The sequence below is a fragment of the Rhopalosiphum padi genome, chromosome 2, assembly GCF_020882245.1.
Source record: "Rhopalosiphum padi isolate XX-2018 chromosome 2, ASM2088224v1, whole genome shotgun sequence".
NCBI lineage: Eukaryota > Metazoa > Arthropoda > Insecta > Hemiptera > Aphididae > Rhopalosiphum > Rhopalosiphum padi.
The window spans coordinates 9493012-9516059 of record NC_083598.1 but is presented as its reverse complement, the minus strand read 5'-3'; the positions used below and the strand labels follow the sequence as shown (position 1 = coordinate 9516059).

Genomic DNA, 23048 nt, shown 5'->3' with positions numbered 1-23048 from the left:
AGAACATAAAAAGTATATTTGTATTAAATGTTTTTAAACCATAAAATTATATTAAAAAATCAGTATTCTGAGCGTGGCAACTGGTTAGCCCGCAATATTAATATTATAAATTGAAGATTTATCAAGAAATATAATTTTTATAATTTTTAAGACTATAAATTATAAATTAAAATTAATAAACTTATTTCAAATATATAATATAATAAATGTAATAAATCCCAAGATAAAATAGTTATTGCTTTTTACACTTTTTAGATAATTGAAATAATTGAATTACTCTAAAGTCGAGGTCTTACGACTATTTAAAAAGTATATTTTATCACCAGTAAATACTATCTACACTACATTTAAATGGTATTCAATAGTATAATATAGTTTACTTAATTATTGCATAATATGTTGGTAAAGGTGATACGAATCAAAACAACCACCAATATAGGTACTTGAATATGCATGCGTTTCTTTAATCCGCTCATTCACTTTTTACACCAAAAATTAAATTAATGTTTACTTAGGGATCACCTTAATTTATACAATATTTTTTAACACAATAAATATTTTTCTCGCCACAGTCTAAGTAGGTCATTGCAACCATAATTATTATAGGTTTAATAATAAAATTATTTTTAAACGGCGTACTAGGTATGCAATTTAGGTTCACCTCTCTTTCGGTCCATTTTTACAGTATAATATTATAATAATAATATATTGATTTTAATAAACGTCATTATGGTTATAAAGTGAATTGGATTGGGAACTTAAATGAGTTCATATCTATTGACATACTTATAAATACAATAGTCAAGGGAACTCCTCTTTATGACTTTATAACATACTCAAGCAACAATAATGTCAATCACTATAATATTTATTACTGTACAACAGTAAATAATATAATGTATTATTATATTTAAATTTACAAATTCTAATCAATTCACGTTTTCAAAATTCAATAATAAAAGTTGTAAGATTTATATCTGCACTGTAAATTGATAATTTAATAGTGGGAAATTGTATGTAGAATATATTATATAATTAGTTTATTTAGAATAAATAAGAATATTCATATAAATTAATTATACATGAGTTACAATAATTTTTAATAAGACTATATAGGTATATATACCTATTTATATTATACTAAATTAATTAAACAGTATATTATATATTGAAGTTTAAATAGTTTAACTAAAACTATGTTTATTTATATTAATATATTAGATATTTTAAAAGCAACCAATAAATTACATTTTATTATATTAAATTTATATATTATACTTAATAATTTAATATTAAATAACTTTAAATACGTTTTAATAACTCTGGAGAGTCTTTTGATCAATGTGTATGGTATATTATGCTTAAAATACGATCGAGGTAGATTTAAATTGAACTTTAATGTAACAACATTACAGTTTTAAAGTAGGTTAAGATCAGAGTCTTTTCAAAGGATTTATTCTCTAATAATTTCAATCAAAATGTATAAAATATAAATATAAGTAACTTAAAAAATAAAACACAATAAATTAATGAATTTATTAATACTTTAATAAACAATAAACAATAAACATTTTAAATATAATATTAAAAAAATTAATTCAATAGTGAATAGGGTCCTTTATGGAGATGTGATATGAATTATTTTAGACGGACTTAAAGACTTAAAATATATTATTTTTTTATACTATAATATATAATAGCCAATATGAATATCATCATTATAATATTTTAATTGAAAATGTGCACCAAAATAAAGTCTTTTATATTTATTCATGTTTATTTATCATAATGAACTATAATCGTTGTTACACAACTTGTTAATTATTATTATTATTATTTTATTTTATAATTTAATTTACACCTCAATAATATAACTATAATAATAACCAAAATGTCAACAAGTCAAAAAATAAATTGAAATAGATTTTTTCCGTACATTGGTGTATAAATTATATTCGGTCAGTGGCTATATAATAACTGACACTGTAATTTATTGAATACTTAACAAGTTTTAATCTACTATATTGTCATGCTAATAACTATATATATATCTAGATAACGCGTATTCTAAGATGATACAAAATTCAGTTATTGAAATATAACAAGACGAATTATGACGTTATATTAAAATATCCTACTGAATAGGGTTTGTACACATGACGTATTGTAGTACAAGTATAAATAATCCTTGAACCTGCTTGTACAAAGGTCGTACAAAAAACTAAATAAAACAATACTGACTTCAATACATTAGAGTTTTGTACGCATTAGTTGTGTTGTTCGTTTGTGTTTTATTTCAACGTCATCAGCAACATCATCGTCATAGTCACCATTATTATTACTATTATTTGTGTTATTATTATTTTTATCTAGAGCAGCGCAATTTTGGGATCCGCATCGGTATAATATACTATGTACTCGGGTCCAAACAAACACTAACAAACACTATATAGCCCCCGGGGTCGAGCGCACCATTTCCGCCGGTCACGTCATGTCTGCAGTATAACATGGACGATGTAAAACGTTCTGTTACTATATATAATAATAATATATAGGTACCTATGAAAAGGTTGTACAAATATCGTAATAGCGTTCATTCTGTCAGCCACGGCCCACGACCCATTCTTCAACCGTATATATAGGTAACTAACCACCGTCGCTACCGTATATGTATCGCAATTCTAGATATTCAGTTTAATATTATACATAAAAATACATAAACTACCTATAATATATATATACACACACACACACACACACACACACACACACACACACACACACACACATATATATATATATAAAATATATATTTATTGTTCGTTGTATATATACAAACAACTGGCGGAATAACGCAAACAAACAACGGCGCACGAGATTTTATATTTTTCCTTCCGGACGCGGCAAAAACAAGCGTTTTTCTCTTATACCTACACACATAACACACATACTGATGTGTATATATATATAAAGTATACATGCACAAGATGTTTTAGGGCACATTATATTATTACAAAAATATTGCATCGGGGTGTACCATGGTGGACAGCCGCGCATTGCCCGGAGTAAGCGCGTGGCAGTGTAAGAGCAGGACGTTTAAGTTTAGTGGCGGTGGAATGAAAGGGTGGTGGGTTCATATTGAAAGAAAACATCCCTTGTTGACCCTTTTGACTAACGAGATCCTCGCTCGGGGGCTGCTTTATTTCAACCCGCGCATCATTCCACTACTTCGCATTTGCCCCTCAATTATTTTTGTCTTTCGCTCTTCGCGCCGTCGCGTTTGATACTCCCCATTCGTAGTTGGTCGACGCCAGTTTGTTGGTTATTTTTATTATTTATTTTATAGAAACATAAGTTGTGCACCAACACAGACGACAAACTGGGTTTGATTTAATTTCAAGTAGAGGGCTTGATCGTATTATTTCGCTATCGGTTGTTCGGCAGGGTAACAGAAAACGCTAAATCGCAGAGAAGGATAGAGGAAGAGAGAGAGAGAGAGCGCGCACGAAACCAAATATTGGAGAGAATGATCTCTTTACTTAAAAATTCCAATGACGAATATACGCTTACCTTGCTTTACTACCAGCGTTTCCCCATCTTTTACTAATTGTAGTTTATTTTTTTTCCGTCAAACTTGTAAAACTTGTTTAAAAAGTCATAAATTAAAGAAATGTATTATATAATTACGTTAAATCAATATCATCCAATTCACCAACTATAAATTAAATAGCATATCACATGTAACTTCAATTTCACGAGAAAAAATTACTTTACTAAAAAATTTTTTTCTGATGCAAAATTGAATTATTTAATTTCTATAATAAAGGCGTAATATTTTATTTTAAAAATATATTGTAGTTTGTTTAAATATTGTATTTATTGCTTCCTTAATTAATATTTATCATAGAATAAGAAAAGTAAGATATAACATGGTTATATTGTATTTGACTAATGACGATTTTTGTAATTAACACAATTATTAATTTAAAATAGAGTAAATTAAGGTGTTTAAAATCTCTAAAATATAGGATTAAGTATATTATTGGTATTTTTTAAAGCTTAAATAAAAACATTCCAGTTTCAATAATAGATAAATTCTTAAATAAATCAATAAATGTACATATATTTTGTGTAAACTAGACTAATTCTATGATAAATCATTAATTTTAAATTAAGTTAAGCAAATACATTATAGTATTCGTTATCATTGTATACTTATATGATAGACAGTAGTAGTCTAAATAATATCATGTTATTGTAGCAAATTATAGAGATTATTTCTACCAGAAATGTTTATACCTACCTATGTGTGTTAGTAGTGCTATCTAGTGAATGAAATTATACCGTTATTGTATTGAAACACAAACGATTTTTATTTTATCGAAAATCGTTAACACGATTTTAGCTAAGAAGTGTATATACCTGTAGTTCATTGCACCCACCTTTCATTATTAAAATATCCACCATCATTCGTACAATTCATATTATATATTTTCATCGTTTGAAAAAAACTTAACACATTGCACAGTTATATATTAATATGCATTTCTTTCAACAACTATACAGGTGATAACAATGGAAACAGTTTTGAATTTATATTCTTCACAAAGCTTTTTAAAACATCTCAATTGTTGAATCTTCGAGTATATATCACCACCGAAAATAAAATGTATAATAAATATATGTACATTTTTTATACAAATGTGTATAATATAATGTATACAACAGTGGTTCCGTACTGTAAATAAAAATGTTATGTCGTGGACTGATTTTGAATTTGAAGAATGATTTTACGAGTAGTACGAAAAATATTCATGGGAATAAGTTCCAGATGTTAATCAAAATATACATTTTTTCAGGAATCTCTGCGGGGTTGTTAGGATGTGTAAAAGGGTAGTGAAATATTATTTTTATTTCACATATGTATTTTAGTTACTCCAGTAGACGACGCATGGAAAGTATAGAAACACATTATCGCAAATGTCTCTAAAACTAAAAACACTCAAAAACTAATATTGCACATAAAAAGTTTACACGTTTATAATCCTTATGAATACACGATTCCATAACATAAATTATGAGGAAAAAACGTAGGTTTAAATTCCATTAAATTTCTGAGTTTTTGTTGTGATCCGAAATAGTTAAATTTAGTTTTAAAGTCCATGTAATCTACCATCTCTACCAGCTCACACTTTTGAGTTTTTTAAATCATTTCAGATGGAAATAATCACTAATTCACATCGCACGGATAGTTCGAGTTCATTTTTATTGGACTTCTTTAGATTGTCGTATCAAACGGATCGTTGCGAACGTGCTTCTTAGAAGGATGTATGCGATTACAATGTACCTGTTGATTGGATTACGAATATTTTAAAAATAAAAATAAATACTGATTATAAAAAACATATTATATTTTAATACTTTCTTCTTAGCTGTCACCCCAGGCTCATAAATCGTATAGATTAATACATACTACAGTGAAATATGACCGAAAGGAAACAAAATTAAATTTTAAGCATTGTCAATAACAGTAATGTATAACCTACACGGAATAGAGGCATTTTTTAAAGACTTTGTGGTAATACATTTTTGAATTATATATAAGCGAAGAAGCAGCGGTGAGGCGGAAGAAAAAAATATTTCTCCAAACGTCTTTTACGCTTTGCAGATTATTGTCGGAAAAAAAAACACTTTAAAAATCCATTAAATATATATAAAATATATATGAAAAACAACAACAAACAAAATAAAATAAGAGGTTAAAGAAAATATTTTAATCGTACATGCAGGCAAGGATTTTTTTATATTTATTTCGCTTCGGGAACTTTTTGGTCCGAAGGACACGAGTTTTTCCGGAAAAGTCTCAAAGGATCGTATACGTAGGATTCGATGAACGTTCGTGACCACTCCAAAACGCACGTGACCTCGTTCATGACTGCATATATTATTATTATAATGTCCAAATACGCCTTGAATTTTTCTAGACCGTATCGCGAGAAACGCCTTTAAGATTAAAAATATATACACATGCCATTATAGTTATATCACGTGTACACTGTACAATATATTTCTTTTTATTTTCTACGATTTTAAACATACAATTTTAATACCTAAATATCTTTATGAATATTTCGGGCCTAGTATAATTGCTCTAGACATTAGGCAATATCTTTATATAAATTAAAATTATATATAAGTACTATACCTACATTACTAACTGTGATGAGGAATCTATACTTGGAATTACACTATTATTGTTTTTTAAATTTTTTTAAACCTAATTGATTAATGGTTTTATAAGCAGTAAATAATTGTAAGCAGTAAAATTTCTATTCATTCAACGACTAAATTGATATTTTAAAATAATTAATACATCATTTTTTGAACATATTGTTTATGTTTATTTTGTTAAACTCTGAAAATATCTATAAAAATATGAATCAGACAATAATATTTAGATGTCTAATAAAAAATAAAAAAAATGATAGTTTTTAAGTATTTTAATTCGTATCCTAGACAATTCAAAATTTAAATATCAAAAATAAATCATGATAATATAGTAGTTGATAAAAATAAAAAGTTATAGCCATGTTAAAATATTTAAAAAAAATTATTCATGTGAGATATGACAGGTATGTATATTATATTGTATTATTATATTAATTGCTTATTTATATAGATACCGACAGGAAACTGGAATAAATGAAATTCTATAAACAAACATTCGTTACTAAGAAGTTCCTACCACTTTCAAAATACCATAGATAATTTCACATACTGTTGAACAGTTGGAAAATTTCAAGTATTTAAAAAAAAATAAGTTTACGTTGAATTTATTTAATAAATATTCCAGTTAATAATATTTAGTCGTATATATTGACGTTGTAATTATTATTGTCATTTGAAAATAAAAAACTAATTATTCGCTCTTAATAGACATGGAAAGATGTTATGTACTCGTATTTGAGATTCTTCATATAAGGTCCACGAAAAACATGCTTTAATAATAAAGTTAATGCTATAGAAATATCGTTTACACTAAGTGGATTGTCTTGTCTACAGAGAGATAAGTATTAAATATCAAACGAGAAATTTATTTTTGTAAAATCTTTTTTATTAATTTTTTTTTAAGTTTTTCATACTTTTATATTTTAGCACAATATTTAGAAGTTTAAAACTTTTTTTTTAATTTGTTTTTGAATACAGAATATTTTTTTATATTTAAACAACGAGCCTTATTGTGCGTATAATTAAAAAGAATAATAATATTTTTTACGACATAAAACGTTCTACAAAACTGTTCATTTTGCAAGAAACTTAAATAATTTACTTGAAAAATAATTGACAAGGCGTGGGATTATGCCGTACAGATTTTAATTTCATACAAATATACAGTTTAATAGGTATTCCTATTATTTTCAGAATAGTGAGGCTTTATAATAAGATTGAAACAAGTATTTAAGTGTAATAAAAAATTAATAATAAAGGAGTTTGTCGATGCGATTTACAAAAACTATTAACATCATGAGTTTGTATCGCACTTTTAGTATGATAATATTATTGGTTAAAACAGAAACAATGGAATCATTGATATAATTAGATATTTTGTCGACATGTCTTGAATACAATTTATGGTTGATTGCTGTTACCGAATTTAATATTATATACAAACAATGATATATGATGTGCGGTCTATGTTTATAATTATTATATTTATCATTATATGTTTATATAATATTATATTATTATTTTATCATCGTAGCCGCTGAAATCGTTGGAAACAAAACAGCCTATAATAATATTAAGTTATAAGTAATAATGAAAATAAAGATAATGATAAAATATCATTCCGTTTTTCTGGTGCGCATTTTAACATTTAGCTAATTATATTACATCATTACAATATGTGCATTACCCGTTTTAGGTATACAGGTCCATACCACTGTGGTGTGGATATACAAATGAATGTGTGTCTAAATATTAATACAGTACCGGCGTGTTGACCGGTGACACCTAGTGGGTAACAAATTAGAGCAATAAAATATATTATTGCTGGACGGTCACAACCGGTTGGACGATTGGGCGGCCGTTCTGCAAGATTACTGCGGTGGAAGGGGTCCAATCGTGACGACCTGTCTCCGTGTTTGCTTCGCACAGACGTTGTACTACACTATTATAACTATTATTATTATTTATTATTGTTCAGAACGATGCGGTCCCACGAATCTCGTACGTGCTTCAATTATTCCGAGCGCGTTACGCGCCTCAAACCCCGTTCCAGTGAGATCATATTATTATTATGACGAGATTGCCTCTGAAGGATAACCGTAGCGGCCGACAACCGTTCCGGGGAGTTAACTCGCGAGGAAAAACAAAATAAAAAAAAAAAAATGAATAAAAACACCACGTTGCAATATTAATGCGGTTTTTTCGGACCGAAGGCGCGCGTACGGAGTCCGCGTTGCTGGCGGTTTTTGCGGGTGCGCAGCAGATGTTTACAGACTGTGGTCTACTTTTCGTTTTAAATGTTAATTTCGATAAACCAGTGAAATTTCGCAGAGGTTTTGCGCCGTACTTTTTTTTGGTTTTTATACTCTGATAAATTTTTAAACGTTTATTTTTTTCGCTTCTTAAACAGAGAAATAACTCGATTTTTTATTTCTATTTATGAATTTTTTATACAATATTATATTTTTTAATTCGTTCACTTCGCATATACAACGACGATGGTAAAGCTATTAAAAAAATACCGTTATATTTTTATTTTATTCTAGTAGGTCACTATAATATTATTATAAATAGCTACATTTATTTTTCTAGCTCAAATGTCACACTTTAATATACAATATTATGCATGACACGTGTACTTCCATTATATACATAGCTTCTATAGCTGTAAAGTATAATATATGTTTACCGTTGTTACGATATAGTTTGGACTTTCGGTACATTATATTATATACTAAATACGTTTTAAGAATTTCTGAATCGTTTTTTGCTGATGTAACTTTTATAGTTTGACATTGCAAATCAATTTAAACTCGCATTGGAGAAAGAGCATAAATATCGTTAATAAATAGAGTGAACCGATAACTCGAAACTTAAAGGTATTATTGTACATAACATAATGGGTAAAAATAATATTTTTATATTTGTAAAACGATTGTAATAATAACATTATATATAGACTCGATGACGTTCAGATTATAATAATAGCGTCGCTCTGGTATATATATATAAATATAAGCAAGCAGCACTGGAGCAACGGGAAAAGTTATATACAAAAAGATTTTTTTTCAGGAAAATCAATGCTTTTATAAAATATTTAATTTATGCTATTTGAGTAGGTATGATATATACATATATCCGATTGTTATGAAATATATAGTATCGTAGCGTATTGTTTAATAGAGCGCACCATAACACAAACGCCAAATTATTTTATTATAATAAATAAATAATCCATGCATCTAATGTCTAGATCATTGTAACTTTATAAAAGTATAATATAATATTACATTAGGCGATATAATGCATCATTCATCGTTATATAAAGAAAGAATGTTTCTTTTATGCGGAAGGTTTTTTGTAACCACCGAATTGACACACTAAAATATTACACAGTTATTATTGACTTCATTATAATATTAAAACACTGAAGAAGATATAGTATACGAGTTAACAATATCTATAATTTATGAATACGATTATATTGTAATTTTATAGGTACATTAGCCATACAAATCTATTAAATTTAAATTTACAATAATATATAATTTTTCTTTTGATATGCGTCTTGTGTGACTTTATTATTATACCACGGAAACATCACACATATTATGTATAGGTGTACTTGATTAATTTTTTCAAATAATCACACAACACATACTGTACCAAATAATGTAATAGATACGATTTATTAATAATATGTATTATTTATAAAAAATATTTGAATTCATTAAATTATATGTATGATTCAGACATGTATAGGTACCTACTATTGGATAGCTAATTATACATCCATAATTTAATTTACATAATACACCATAATGTAATTTTAATACATGAAAATTAAAAATGATATAGGATCATTAGATATACATAAAAGGTAAGACATAATGTTCCCAAAATGAAAAAAAGTATCACTTTCCAAAAAAAATAAACTATAGGTACTTAACTGTAATATACAAATTCTAAATTCACATACACATACAAAACGTTAAAGTTGAGAAGGTATTCTTAAGGTTAGTCTGATTAAAAAAAAACGAACACTTTTGAATTCGACGCGATCCTGAAAGTTTTAGAATTTCCATTTTTTTTTTCATTTTAGGAACGATTACTGTCAGTCCCGACAGCCTTAATCAGACACTTTCCATCCAGAAGTTTATTTTTATAAAAGAAAACTTTTGGAATAGTTTTAATAAATTGTCAAATTTTTGACAATCACGCTTGGAAACCACTGAATTCATTTCAATATAATTACTGTATACTATAAAAGCTTAAAAAAAATGTATTCAGTTTCACACATTTTAATAAATATTTATAAGTTCTATGCTTAAAGTTATGGCTACTTTTAAATTATTAAGTTCGTCAATAAATACAAATTTAATTTAAATGGTTTGAAATTATTTGTAATATTATTATCTTCCTTTATAAAAGCAATATAAAATATTTGAATAAATGTTTATTTATTTATACTTTTTGTATACTTGGTACCTATATTTATAGTTAATATGTTTACTCTTAAAATGTACTGTAACGTTAAAATATATAATATTACATTATATTAGTATACTATATTATTATAGTATACACAAGTAAACATAGAAAACGTTTTGCTATTATACGACCATAATTTATTCATATCTTCGAACATCTACTTAATAATAATAATAAAAATACAAAGTATATGTCTTGATACATGTATGTCAAGTAAAACTTTTCAATTTTACTAGGCTGACAGACGCGTTCTTGAAAATTGTCAAGACATATAATTTGTTTTATAAAAATAAAAACCACTCTTGTAATATAAAAAAAAAAAACACTTAAATATTTAATATTAAAAACGAACGGCGCGGTTAGACTCTTTCATATTTCTATGTATCATGGTTTGCTTGAAACGAAAAGACACCCACTAAAAACGTTGGAGTTTCTATAGAATATTATACGCGACTAAACAACTTGTTGGTAGCAATTCAAGTAAAATACTCTCATAAACCGATATCAGCACAGAACAAATTATAGAGTAGATGCAATTCCTTAAAGTCGGTTTTAGGATTTAGAAGCAATTATAACTCGAGATAAACGTTTGTAAAGATCATTTTAAGCTTTTCCCTTATCTTCTATCTTTGTATACATGGTATAGGTACATCTACCTATATATTGTATTTGTACTGAGAATTCATTAGACTCTTTTTTCATTTTCCTCGTCTGTATGCGCACTATGATTGGCTCGTATTTCAAAAACTTCACATGGTGTTTCTTTGTGTCAATTGCAAGTTACAAAGGGTAGAAAAAATGTCAGAATGACGGCATCCGAAATTACACGGTTCAAATGGTTAAAAGAAAGACAGGCAGATATACAGACAGAAAATGAAAATACACATATACACTATTTACACACGTCACCGATATATATATTTATGGCAATAATGTATCGAAATATCACAGCCAATACTTTAAAAAAGTAAATTTCGTGTTTTTTTTTTCTGTATTGTGTTTTTACAAACAAGAGTTAAGAAACGAATTTCGACGAGCAATAACGCCAATAACTTTTGAAAAACTTAAATCATATCACAATACTACTCTCCGCATACCGCAATAACGGACAGAGATCATTTTTGTCTATAAACGGGGTGAGTATAAGCGTATATAGGACGCGCGTGAGATAGTGTACATGGTGTACACGAAGTGACGGAGAGAGTGGTAGTACGCTCAAAAATTGTTTACAACGGCAAGTGAGATAATAAATGAAAATGTTTTTGGTAAAACGAGTCGAGTTTATTATTATACAGTGCAAAAGAACTCGACGAATTAAAGGCGTCGCATCGAGTTTTACGAGTCTAGGCGAGTGGCCGTAATAATAGGGTAATAATATTATTGTAACAGCCGATGCGATAACCGATCCCGAACGAAATAATACACCCGTTTATAAATCAAAATAATATGATATAATATTCATTTCCGTTCTACATAATAGTATACATATTTTTTATATATTGCATAATATTGTGTCGGTAATATCGAAAACTGTATTATAAAAAACGACTAGGTAGTTCGATCACTTATTAAATTAAATAATATATTAAAAACGCTATTTGATATACTCAATAAAGGACTACTGCGTAGTAGGTACTTGTACATCTATTTTGTTACAAATGTTGTATACATCATTAAGTTATATATTTTAGGCTTTGAGAGACAAAGTAAACAATTGATTACTCATGCCACACATGTGGTAAACTTTTCAATTATTTTCGAATAATCATTGTATATAATATGACGTATAGTGTTAAATGTAAAACTGTAAAAGTAACAGTTTAACATTAATATAATATATGCGATAAATATTAAATTCGCCGAATTAATGAACCGAAATGGAGTGTAATTATGAAAAAAAAAAAATATGATTTTTTAAGGTGAATCATGTAGATTGGTTATTAAGGTTCGTATGGCTTAATACAGACGTAACGAATGTTATTTTTAGACAGCTAAGCCAACCCCAGTTATTCCATAATAATAATAACGCTATGTACTGTTTATAATACGTTATTCATATTATTATATAGAAAAGAATGACGTCGACGTTATCTGACAATGTTGTGTGTATTTTTTTTTAATATATTTATACGTTACTCGTGTGCAGATCACATTTAAAATGTCAAAAGTTAATAAAAACTCATGGAAAAGTTTAAAAATTAATTGTTATTTAATTTAATTAATATTGTTTAATCAGTTTAATGTTGTAAAGTAAATATTGAATTATTAAATGTAAATTGTAAAATACTAGAAAATAAGGTTTGACTGTAATAAATAATAATACAATATTACCTACATTTTATTTTAAAAAACAAAAATAATTACTTCCGATTTTCAAAATAAAAAGTGACGTCCTGTTAATTATAAACTTTAATAATAATGATTATAATAATAATAATAATAATAACGATAATAAAACATTTTAAAAACACTAACATCTTTTTTTTTTACCATTGGTTAATGACTAAAACACAATTATTTCTCTGAAGTCTTTGTAGTTAAGCAAACTTGCGGAGAAAAGATTTGTTTTTTATTTACTATAGGTATATTATTAAAATATATATTATGTGTACGGGTATAATAGCTGTAAATAACATGTAATAAATAAATATTAAGAAACTACAACTTATAATACGAAAAAAGGCATTAAAAAAAAAAACTTTACCAATTAACTTTTTTGTTTGAAAAACTAATGTAGTACATATTATTATAGTATCGAAGGGAGATGGTAATTTTATTTTTTTATTGAAACGATGAAATTCGATGTTGCGTTAATGACGTAAATACATGAATTAAAAACAAAATTAAAATCAACGCAATATTCAAATATACGTTTAACAAATAAAAATAATATTTAGTTTTTAATAATAAATTAAATACTATCTCAAGTCGTTATAATATGGTATTCATATCCAAACAGTATATGACTATTTTATAGGCGCAGTGTATTGTGTGGTTTTCTTTCGTTCATCGTCGAAAACTTTTGATGAAAGTGTGGTCGGAGTCAGCGACGACGAATGCATTTTAAACGCCAACGCATAGCAATAGTTAAGAGTAAAATAATAATTATTTGTGTAAAAACTACATTACGCTTTTGCCCGTTTCGAGAGAAGAAAACGCCTGACGCGCGATAACGTTATCGACATCAGTTTTGCATAAACGTAGTAATAATTTAGGGATTGGCGAGTCACATGATTTGGCAATTTTGTCGTGCCACGTGATATGAGGTTAGGTTAGGTTTGGTTTTGATTATTACACGATATTCTCGTATTTGAAAATTCGGGGAAACTATAATATGTAACCCGTTACGAACCACTGCGACCACCCGGGGCCACGCGAGCTCACGCCACTGCCACCCATGACGATCGGACATCCGCGCGACATGCCGTTTCGCTCACATCTGCACCCGAATTTACTACATAGTAATTGTACACAACTGCTATAAATACGTATTATATTGTGATGGCGTGTAAGAGCTCAAGCGCAAATAGTATAATAATTTACGTGCGTGCAAAACGCCGCAAAGTGACACCCCTTTCGCCTAGTACACCCCCCCACACATACACACACAGACCGTGCAGATTTTTCGCCGGAAGTCACGATTCAGTGCAGTAGGGATGAAACTCGGGTAAACTATATGTTTATGTATTTGACTGTGTGTGTGTATAGTGTATAACCATCCGGTGGTCTCGCGGGGAAATTACTCTGTGCCCGCGGCGGCAAGGGCGGTTTTCTCGGCGGAATTCATAATGCAACACTGCTGCTGCTCAGTCGCTCGTTCGTCATTGTAGTCATAATAATAATAATAATAATAATAATAATAATTGTTATAATTATGTGCAGAATATAATATAGTATACCGCGTGGCAGTGGCGGCGGCTGCGTGACGCGGTGACGTGGACCACCGCCGCTACCGCACGTAAGGCGCACGCACCCACAGCGGGCCGTAGAGCTCTAATGTGAAACGAAACGTTCGCATCGGTGAATGGTTATAATAATAATAATAATAATAGTACTATTATTTATGGTTGTGTTGCGTGTGATAACAGGTGACCACTGTTGGTATGATCACCGGCGAACGACGAGATCTCAAACCGGAATAATTATTCGGAATAAAAAAAAGTAGTGGTTTTTCTCGAAACGAACTGTGTACGTTTGTTTTTTCGTCCCGCGGAGACAAAACTATAAACTAATAAACTGCAATGATTGTAATACTGTGACGGAAAATCCATTTAGACATAATATTATCATACACATTAAATTACATAAAACTGATATTAGGCTTTGCATAATAATTATAGTCAATCGCTGAACATAAAAAGCCGTTCGTACTTATTGCCCACCTGAATGACGACACGTCATAATATAATATAATCGTTTGAATATTTAATTTACACTAAAAATGGCATTGCAACATAATATCGTATGGCGTTTGCGTATTTCAGTAAATGGGACTTTGATTTTTTTTCAACGAGAACAAAAAAACGTACTAGTACCTCACGTAAGCAATCACGATATAGAATTATATCAAACGGTATTTAATAAATGTATACGTACTGCAACGTATAGTGATGTCTGTATAATATATAATGTAACATTATGGTCTTCGTTATCGTTACAAAGTTTGAATGTACCTACCTATACAGTTTAATATATGCTATATTATAATACGTCGTTGATATTTGTGTATAATCAATAGTTGAATAACATTGTTGGCGTAGATTCCAGCATTTATTAGTATAACTTTTCATCAACGACCCCCGAGAGTTATCGAAAGTTTTCCCAAAATAAGTTTGCCGTTTGATATTATCTAGGTTAACCGAGTAAACAGTCGACTTGCAAGTATCAAGTATTTTGTCTTGTCGGTCAACCTTGTTTAAAGTGGGTGCACCTATATGATGCATACATAGGTACTACACATATGATAATATGTAAAACGGTTCAGAGACGTATAATTGAGTTATGTCCGTACAATTATATTCGTAATCGTTTCGGTCACTACACTCGTACTCATTAACCACATTCTAAATTAACTACACAATACATTTTGGCAACTATAGACTGGCCACAGAAAAAATTATAAAACTATAATAACCAATTTATTTTCTTTTGATTTAATACTAGGTAGTAAGTTTTAGAAGACAAAATTAATAACATAAGTTTAATTTTTTTAATTAATAAAGTATTCATAACTTCTTACGCATTTGAAAATAGAAACAAAAAAGTTATACAAGTATTTCGGTAATATTAAAAAATATAAAATATTTTGATGTTATTATTTTTAAATCGTTTGTCTATAAAAAACCGATTTTATAAACGTCACGGCGGGGGATGACGGTCGAATATGTAACCCATTTGTTGGCCACCAGCAGGGAACTTGACATTTTGACCGAAATGTCTTTTTGGATACAGATGGACCTCCCCGTGGCCTTTGCGCCCTAATGAATTACTATCAGAGTGAACGAAAACTTCATAGGGCATAGTGTTTGAAAAGGTCAAGTGCTCCTAAGCTCTTGACTAATGTGTATAAAGCAATGGGAATTTTTATCTCTTTGGCATTCGTAACTTTTTATGGTGGTTTAAACATCAAAGCAACTTTAATAACAAATAATATAACTAAAAGTAATTACTTATGACTTAGTTTTATAATTTTAATAATAATTCGGAATGCTATTTTAATATCGAGAACGAACTATTGAATGATTTTAAATTTATATTTAATTGCATTAAAATCAAACGTAAAATATTATATTTATCCGATGAACAATGAATTAATATGGAGTTATTATTACACATAGATATTTCTTTTTTATTTCACATATCCCGTGAATAGGTCATATAAAACGAATGATAATAGTGAATTATTTTCCTGATATGGGTGAGCAATTTTTTATAATCAGATAGAAATTAGCTAAACACTCGCAAAGGAACATAATACATATTAAAACAAAATATAATATTATTTACTCTTGAATTTGGATCACATCCACTGAACAGACTTTGTATTTCTTGGTTGTTCGCCAAGAAACCTGAGGACTCCCTAAAAATGAACTTGATTCTATATGTGCTGCATCGCGTGCATAGACCTCTAAACAATTTTAGTCGAGTACTCTTTTTTTGGGTTTTTCTTTCATTTTTTTTTTTTATTTGATTAACGGCGGGAACCAAGAATTTTCATCTTGCCGAGCACGTAAGGAGCCAAACATTTTTTTTCCCTTTCATTTCCGAATTGTCTCCAACCCCAATGATAAAAAGTTCGCCGTCTCTAGGGATACGTAGATAAATATGTAAAAACAACTGTCCCTGAATCGACTTGCTTTCTACGTAGATGTATGGTGAAATATAGAATAATTACAAAAAATAAAATGAAATACTAATAGATGGATAGATATAGGTATTTTTTTTCTTTTGCTAATCAAATGATATGAAAATGTTTGTTTTAATGATAAAATTAATCAACTCCAAAAAATGAAGTGTCAAAAAGTATCAAAAACAAAACAAAAAGACTTAAACTCGAAAATTTGATTGTTTGGGCGAGAAAAAGAGAATTATTATTCTAATATATTTTATTTAAATAATAATTAAAATGCAAAACAGTGATGAAAAGAAAAAAATCATTTTAAATTACTTTTTTGTCATCTTAGTCTGTCCCTTGAAATAATGATAAACGGATTTTTAAGGTTTTGGATTTAAAACAATTTGACAAATTATGCTCAAAGATAAAAGTTAGACGTGGACTGTATAAAGACAAATTTTATTATTACTATGATTATTATCATTATTTAGCATGGTTATTATAATTATTTTTTTAGAATAATAAAAGTTGTCACTACTCACAAAACATGGCATGACGAACTTCAATGTAATTTTAGGTTTAAAAATATAACTTCTTAGTCTTTACTATAGTGACATTAATTATTGTCTGGCTTTTTGCTCATTTTTTTTAACTAAAATTAAACATTGTTAAAGTTCTTTTTTCTGAAAAAAATTGTTAGAAGGTTAATTTATGTTGAACACTTTTAATGTTAATTTTATTAAATAACCTATATAGCAAAATAAGGAATACAAAAATAGTTATTGGTTTATTTTAAAACGAGCTCCAGATATTTAAATTAAAAAAAAAATAATTATAAAAATAATTTGCATACGAGCAAACATATTATATTCATACATTGTTTATTTATTAAGTTTTACCTTGTAATTTTTTTTTTTAATATTTTATTTCTGTTTATTTTACCAAAATTGTTTAATCATTTTTAATATTCGTAAAAAATGAATTTAAAAGCTTTTTATTCATAACAAAAATATAAATACAAATTGTTAAATAAAAATATTATAATTCATAATTTAGATAAACAAGTTGGTTTTAATGCATTTTTTTAAGAAATATTTTAAACCCTAAAAACAAACAGAGTGTAATTAATATTACGAATAGTACTATAATAAATACATAATATACGCACATAAAGTTTATACTTTCAACTTTTGGTCAATAAAGTCTTGTTTATATGTACTTTTTAATAGTGCAGGCCATTAATAATATATTTTAATGAATAATGGCGCATAATATAACGTAGTGAATTACTCTTTTTTGTTTGGACTTTGGTAGTGAACTTGTGCAATAAGGTAAAAATTTGACTCAGAATTCATTATTGCTACTGTAAGTCATAGGTGCGACGACAGAACGATAGCTTTTAATGATAAATGTATGTTTGTATCTGTATGTGAGTGTATATGTTTTACTGCGAGTGTTGGGCATTGGTGCGTAGGAGAAGCAACGGGGTTGTACGTAGGTGGCGCGCTTAAACCTTTGTGAACGGTGGCAAGTAAAGAATCGCGCACAGGGCCACTTTAGCAAGTACAACTTTTCGGATGCCATGCGTGTGGTGAAGTGTCGGAAGGGTATGTATGATGATGGGAGGGTGTCGGCGATAAAATAAATTACAGGCGTCCATAAACAAAAGGCGTTCTCCCCGTCATTGTTAAGGGCCTCTTATTTGTCATTTTATGGGTATTGCACGTCATAAAAGTAAAAAAAAAAAACAACAAAAAATATCAGGATGGAAAAAGAGACCTTTGTGTAGGTAAAGTGTAAGGGGGACGAAAAAATATATACAAAACATACCTCCCTGTGATAATATAAGGTGGTGGTGGCCTAGCTGGCTGGTGGTGCTGTTTAGGCGGAGGAAGGGTTTCAGTGAAGGGGGTGGTTAGAGGAATTTACCGTTGCCAAAACCACGAACGCGTTGTATATATATTTATATTTCATCCACCGTGTGTATGGGTGCGGGGTAAACCGACGGATTCCATCCGTGCCAGAGGACAAAATGTTTTTTAACCACACACACACACACACACACATATATATATATATATACACACACAATCGCATATACAGGTCGATTAACGACGCGTACCCAACGCGCAAAATTCGGAGATGGTGCCAAACACTTTTTACACGAGCGGACCCGACGACCACGACAAGCCAAAATTTGGAAAACAAAGTCCAAGTACTATGAAATGGTAACCGCACCATATGTAGACACTTTTAATATATATCAAGTATAACAAGTATATTGGGAACGTTTGTGATATTCGATATTGGCCGCAACCCGATAGCTACCCCGCGGTCGACCCGATGAAAAACAAACCCTCCGCTTAAATAGCGCCAATAAGTAATAATTAGAAAACCTACGTGAAATTACGACGACTTTAAACATATGGTCGTTTTATGCATACACATATCATAACTACATAATAAATACGTAACACTCGTTTACGTAACATCATAGGTACTATATTATGTCCAAACTGACTTACCGGAAGAATGGAGCGGTGTGGTGGCCAGAAGCAGGTCGATGGTGCCGTCAGTAAGCACTTCCGCCGAGTCCTGGTAGCTGATGGACAGCGTGGCCGTATCCGTTTGCCGGGACATTTTTGACAGCATGGACGCTGGCAGCTCGATGGTCTCGTCTGTCTCACGAAGCTGCAACGTGACTGTTTGTCCGTCCGGTCCAGCGGTGCTGTACATGAACACGGCTGTCTGCTGGGGCATGGCCGACGCATAGCTGCTTTTCAACGGCACGCGGATCCCGGGCAACCCCTGCTGGTCAAAAATACGGAATTTGGTGAGACATGGTAATGACGGTCGATAACGGCTTTAAGTTACGATTGTAATGCGATTTTATTTCGATTGCTGTATAGTAGTTATTTTATGATGTATTTTAAAATTGTTTTTTTTTTTATATAATATGACGGCGCAAAATACGAGAAAATATTTTTAACATACTCGTAAACAATACGATTTTTATTATCTTAGCATAACTACAATACCATATACACGATCAAAAATATGACGGATTTACCACTAAATTGACGAGATTACGGTTTATTGCGTATTTCTTATCAACGAAAATAATATGATTTTCAATATACTCACCTTATACTCACAGCTACATTGGCTATAATCAAGGCTCCCACAAGGGGGGGGGGCTGATGTAACTTCGAGTACAGGGGGGCCCTGCTATTTTCAGGGTCCGTGGACCCGTTGAAATTTATTTGTAATTTGTATAAAGTTGTATAAAGGGCCCAGACAAACATTTAGTACAGGGGCCCGATATTGTATGTGGGGGCCCTGGCTATAGTTATTGAGGATTGTAATCCTTTTTTCAAAAAATACATCGACTTAATAAACATTTTCTAAAATAAAATGTGTCAAAGCGCTACAAATCGTTATTTATTGAACGGTCATATAGACTACCTTATATAATAGGTGTGTCGAGATAATACAATATTATTTTGGAAAGTTCGACCGTTTGTCGTTAATATCTGGACATTATTACGATGAGTCATATAATACACCTTCGACTTATACGTATATTATTATGCACACGAGTACAATATACAATATAGCATAAATTGGGGTCAGTCCCTTTAGATGATGTGTATCTATAGAGATTTATACTATTGTAGGACACATTGATAATAGGAAATTTGTTATTTTGATGTTGATGTAATGCGTATTTGCGTTCTAAATGTGATATGGGTATTGAGTACGGATGTTATAATTTTATTATTTTTGTTACTATTAAAGCTAATGCACGTGTAATAATTATAACTATTATTAGAAGTGTCGTGTTCAAATAATTAGAGCTGATCTGATAATGTTGTGTGCAGGTTACATGTACGTAGTTATGGGTAGGTTTTAATTTGGCCTTTGAAATCGACTCGAACGGTGAATTAAAGCTTAAACAATTGGTTTCCCTTCAATGGGACAAGCGGCGGCGCTCACTACGCTCGTCATCGGCCCGCTCCCGGATAATCGAATTCAGCGTGCCAACTCTATCCACTACGCCAGTACGGTGGTAGATAAGAAGCTCAACGGTTACGTGCTTAATTTGGGTTTGGAAACTTAATAGTTTCCCCCGGCGAAGTTTTCTCTCGGAAATTACAAGGATTTAATGCCAGCCAAGGGAACGGACGCAGGTGAACGATGATTTATACTGTAACCATGGTAACCACACAACGGTCGAACCGTCTCCCACCGCAACATACACTCATACACACACGCGCACATACCACTACCACCACCCGCCACCACCATTACCATCACCTACACCAACACCACCACCACGATGATCGTGCACGACCGACATCCAACTTTGCATGAATCGGTGTCAAAGTATGCGATACGTTGATATGTTTTAGCAAAATGCACATAGGTCGCGGCCATCCACAATTTGCACTTGCCACTGTGCCAGTCTCACAACCTTTAAGCGTTTTATTGGTTAGAAAATAAAAAGCCAAAGTTTATGTGAAAACCAATGTTTTTGACGGGCGGCGGACAACGGATGATTCCGGTGATATATTTTTCACCGGGCTGGTTCGATAAAACATAAAAATAGTAGGTACTCTCGTACTTTCAAGACGGTGTGATTTTTTGCTGCCGTTGTTCCGTCCAAGTTTGCTATGCTCACATGATCGACTCGCTCCTCTCCGACCATTCACCTCAAAATTCGTGATCAAAATACTATACGATAGATATTCCAATGTTTCGGTTTCGCTTCGTTTAGGTCGATAGTTATTGCTATGTATTTTATATAAGTCAATTATAACTCATTATAAGTTATAATGCATTTTCGGGCGTCATCCGCCAACAAGTGTCTATTGTATGTGGAATTTATTATTTATACATATATTATATACCTACACAGTCGACTTGAATGTGTATTTACGGTAAGTAATGACAAAGGTGAAATAATGGCGTCGTTGTCGTCGTGGTAATACAATCAATACGCGCGTTTAAAACCTCGTGAACCGTCAAACGCGTTTCGTTAGTTTTTGATATTGTAGAGGACGTATGTTAATTATTATTTCCGTAGGAATGCCGTTATTTTCCACTTCTGCAGTTTGTTTTTATAGTACGCTGTTTTCTATAATATTCACGCGTGACAGATAGTAATACGTCACAGTAATCATTAGAGTAAAAAGTTTTATGCGCTAAAAAATCATCAAATATGTATTTATGCATCAACAAATTAAAAATATACAGTTAAATATTCCCAGAATAAAAAAATTTCATTTTTAAAAAAAAATATTTTCTCTATTTGATTTTCTATGTACCAATATGTATGAAAAAACACAGTTATCCAGCTAATACAGTTCTAATCTAAAACTACGCATTGACCATTATTAAGATAAAAATTAGTCTTTATCGTCTTTATGATAAATTCACAGTTTAATATTATAATTGTTAATATCGATTCATAAAAACTATTTATCGAAGTGCTTGATTTTTTATAAACTATCACAGTATGCTTTAAAAACGTTGAGTATTTATACAAAAATGTTGTGTACTTATTAAGCATACGTTAAAGTTAAACAGAAAAAAACATACAAAATTATGAAAGTCCTTATTCCAAAAAAATTAGAAATATAAATATACGAGATAAAATTAAAATACATTACAAAGTTGTGATTAGCGGTGGCGAGAAACAATAATAATAATATATAAATGTTTCTTACATAATAATATTTTTGCCATTATAAAATCGAGAAACGACATCGTTGACATATTGGTTTTCAAAAAAACGAATAAAATAATTGAAAACTATTATGCTAGTATGAATATTATCATTATTATACCTCAAATTATCTTTCAAACGATAATTTTATGACAATAATCTATTTGAAGTAAATAGCATTATTTTATGACAAAGACTCTGACATGATAATATTACAATGACAGGAGAGCATCGAGAGTGACTGTTTGTAGTGTTTAAACGGTTCAA

At 29.9% G+C, this 23048-nt stretch overlaps 1 protein-coding gene across 4 annotated transcripts in view; it reads right to left on the bottom strand.

Moving 5' to 3' along the window:
• The window catches only part of LOC132919240 (serine-rich adhesin for platelets), a 244618-nt gene that overhangs the window by 129932 nt on the left and 91638 nt on the right, over nt 1-23048 (bottom strand). For 3 of the 4 annotated variants that reach the window (XM_060980639.1, XM_060980643.1, XM_060980640.1), the window contains exon 3: nt 19579-19864. In XM_060980639.1, coding sequence (XP_060836622.1) covers nt 19579-19864 — 286 coding nt within the window. The remainder of the gene's footprint in view (nt 1-19578; nt 19865-23048) is intronic. The other variant, XM_060980642.1, reaches the window with a different exon arrangement.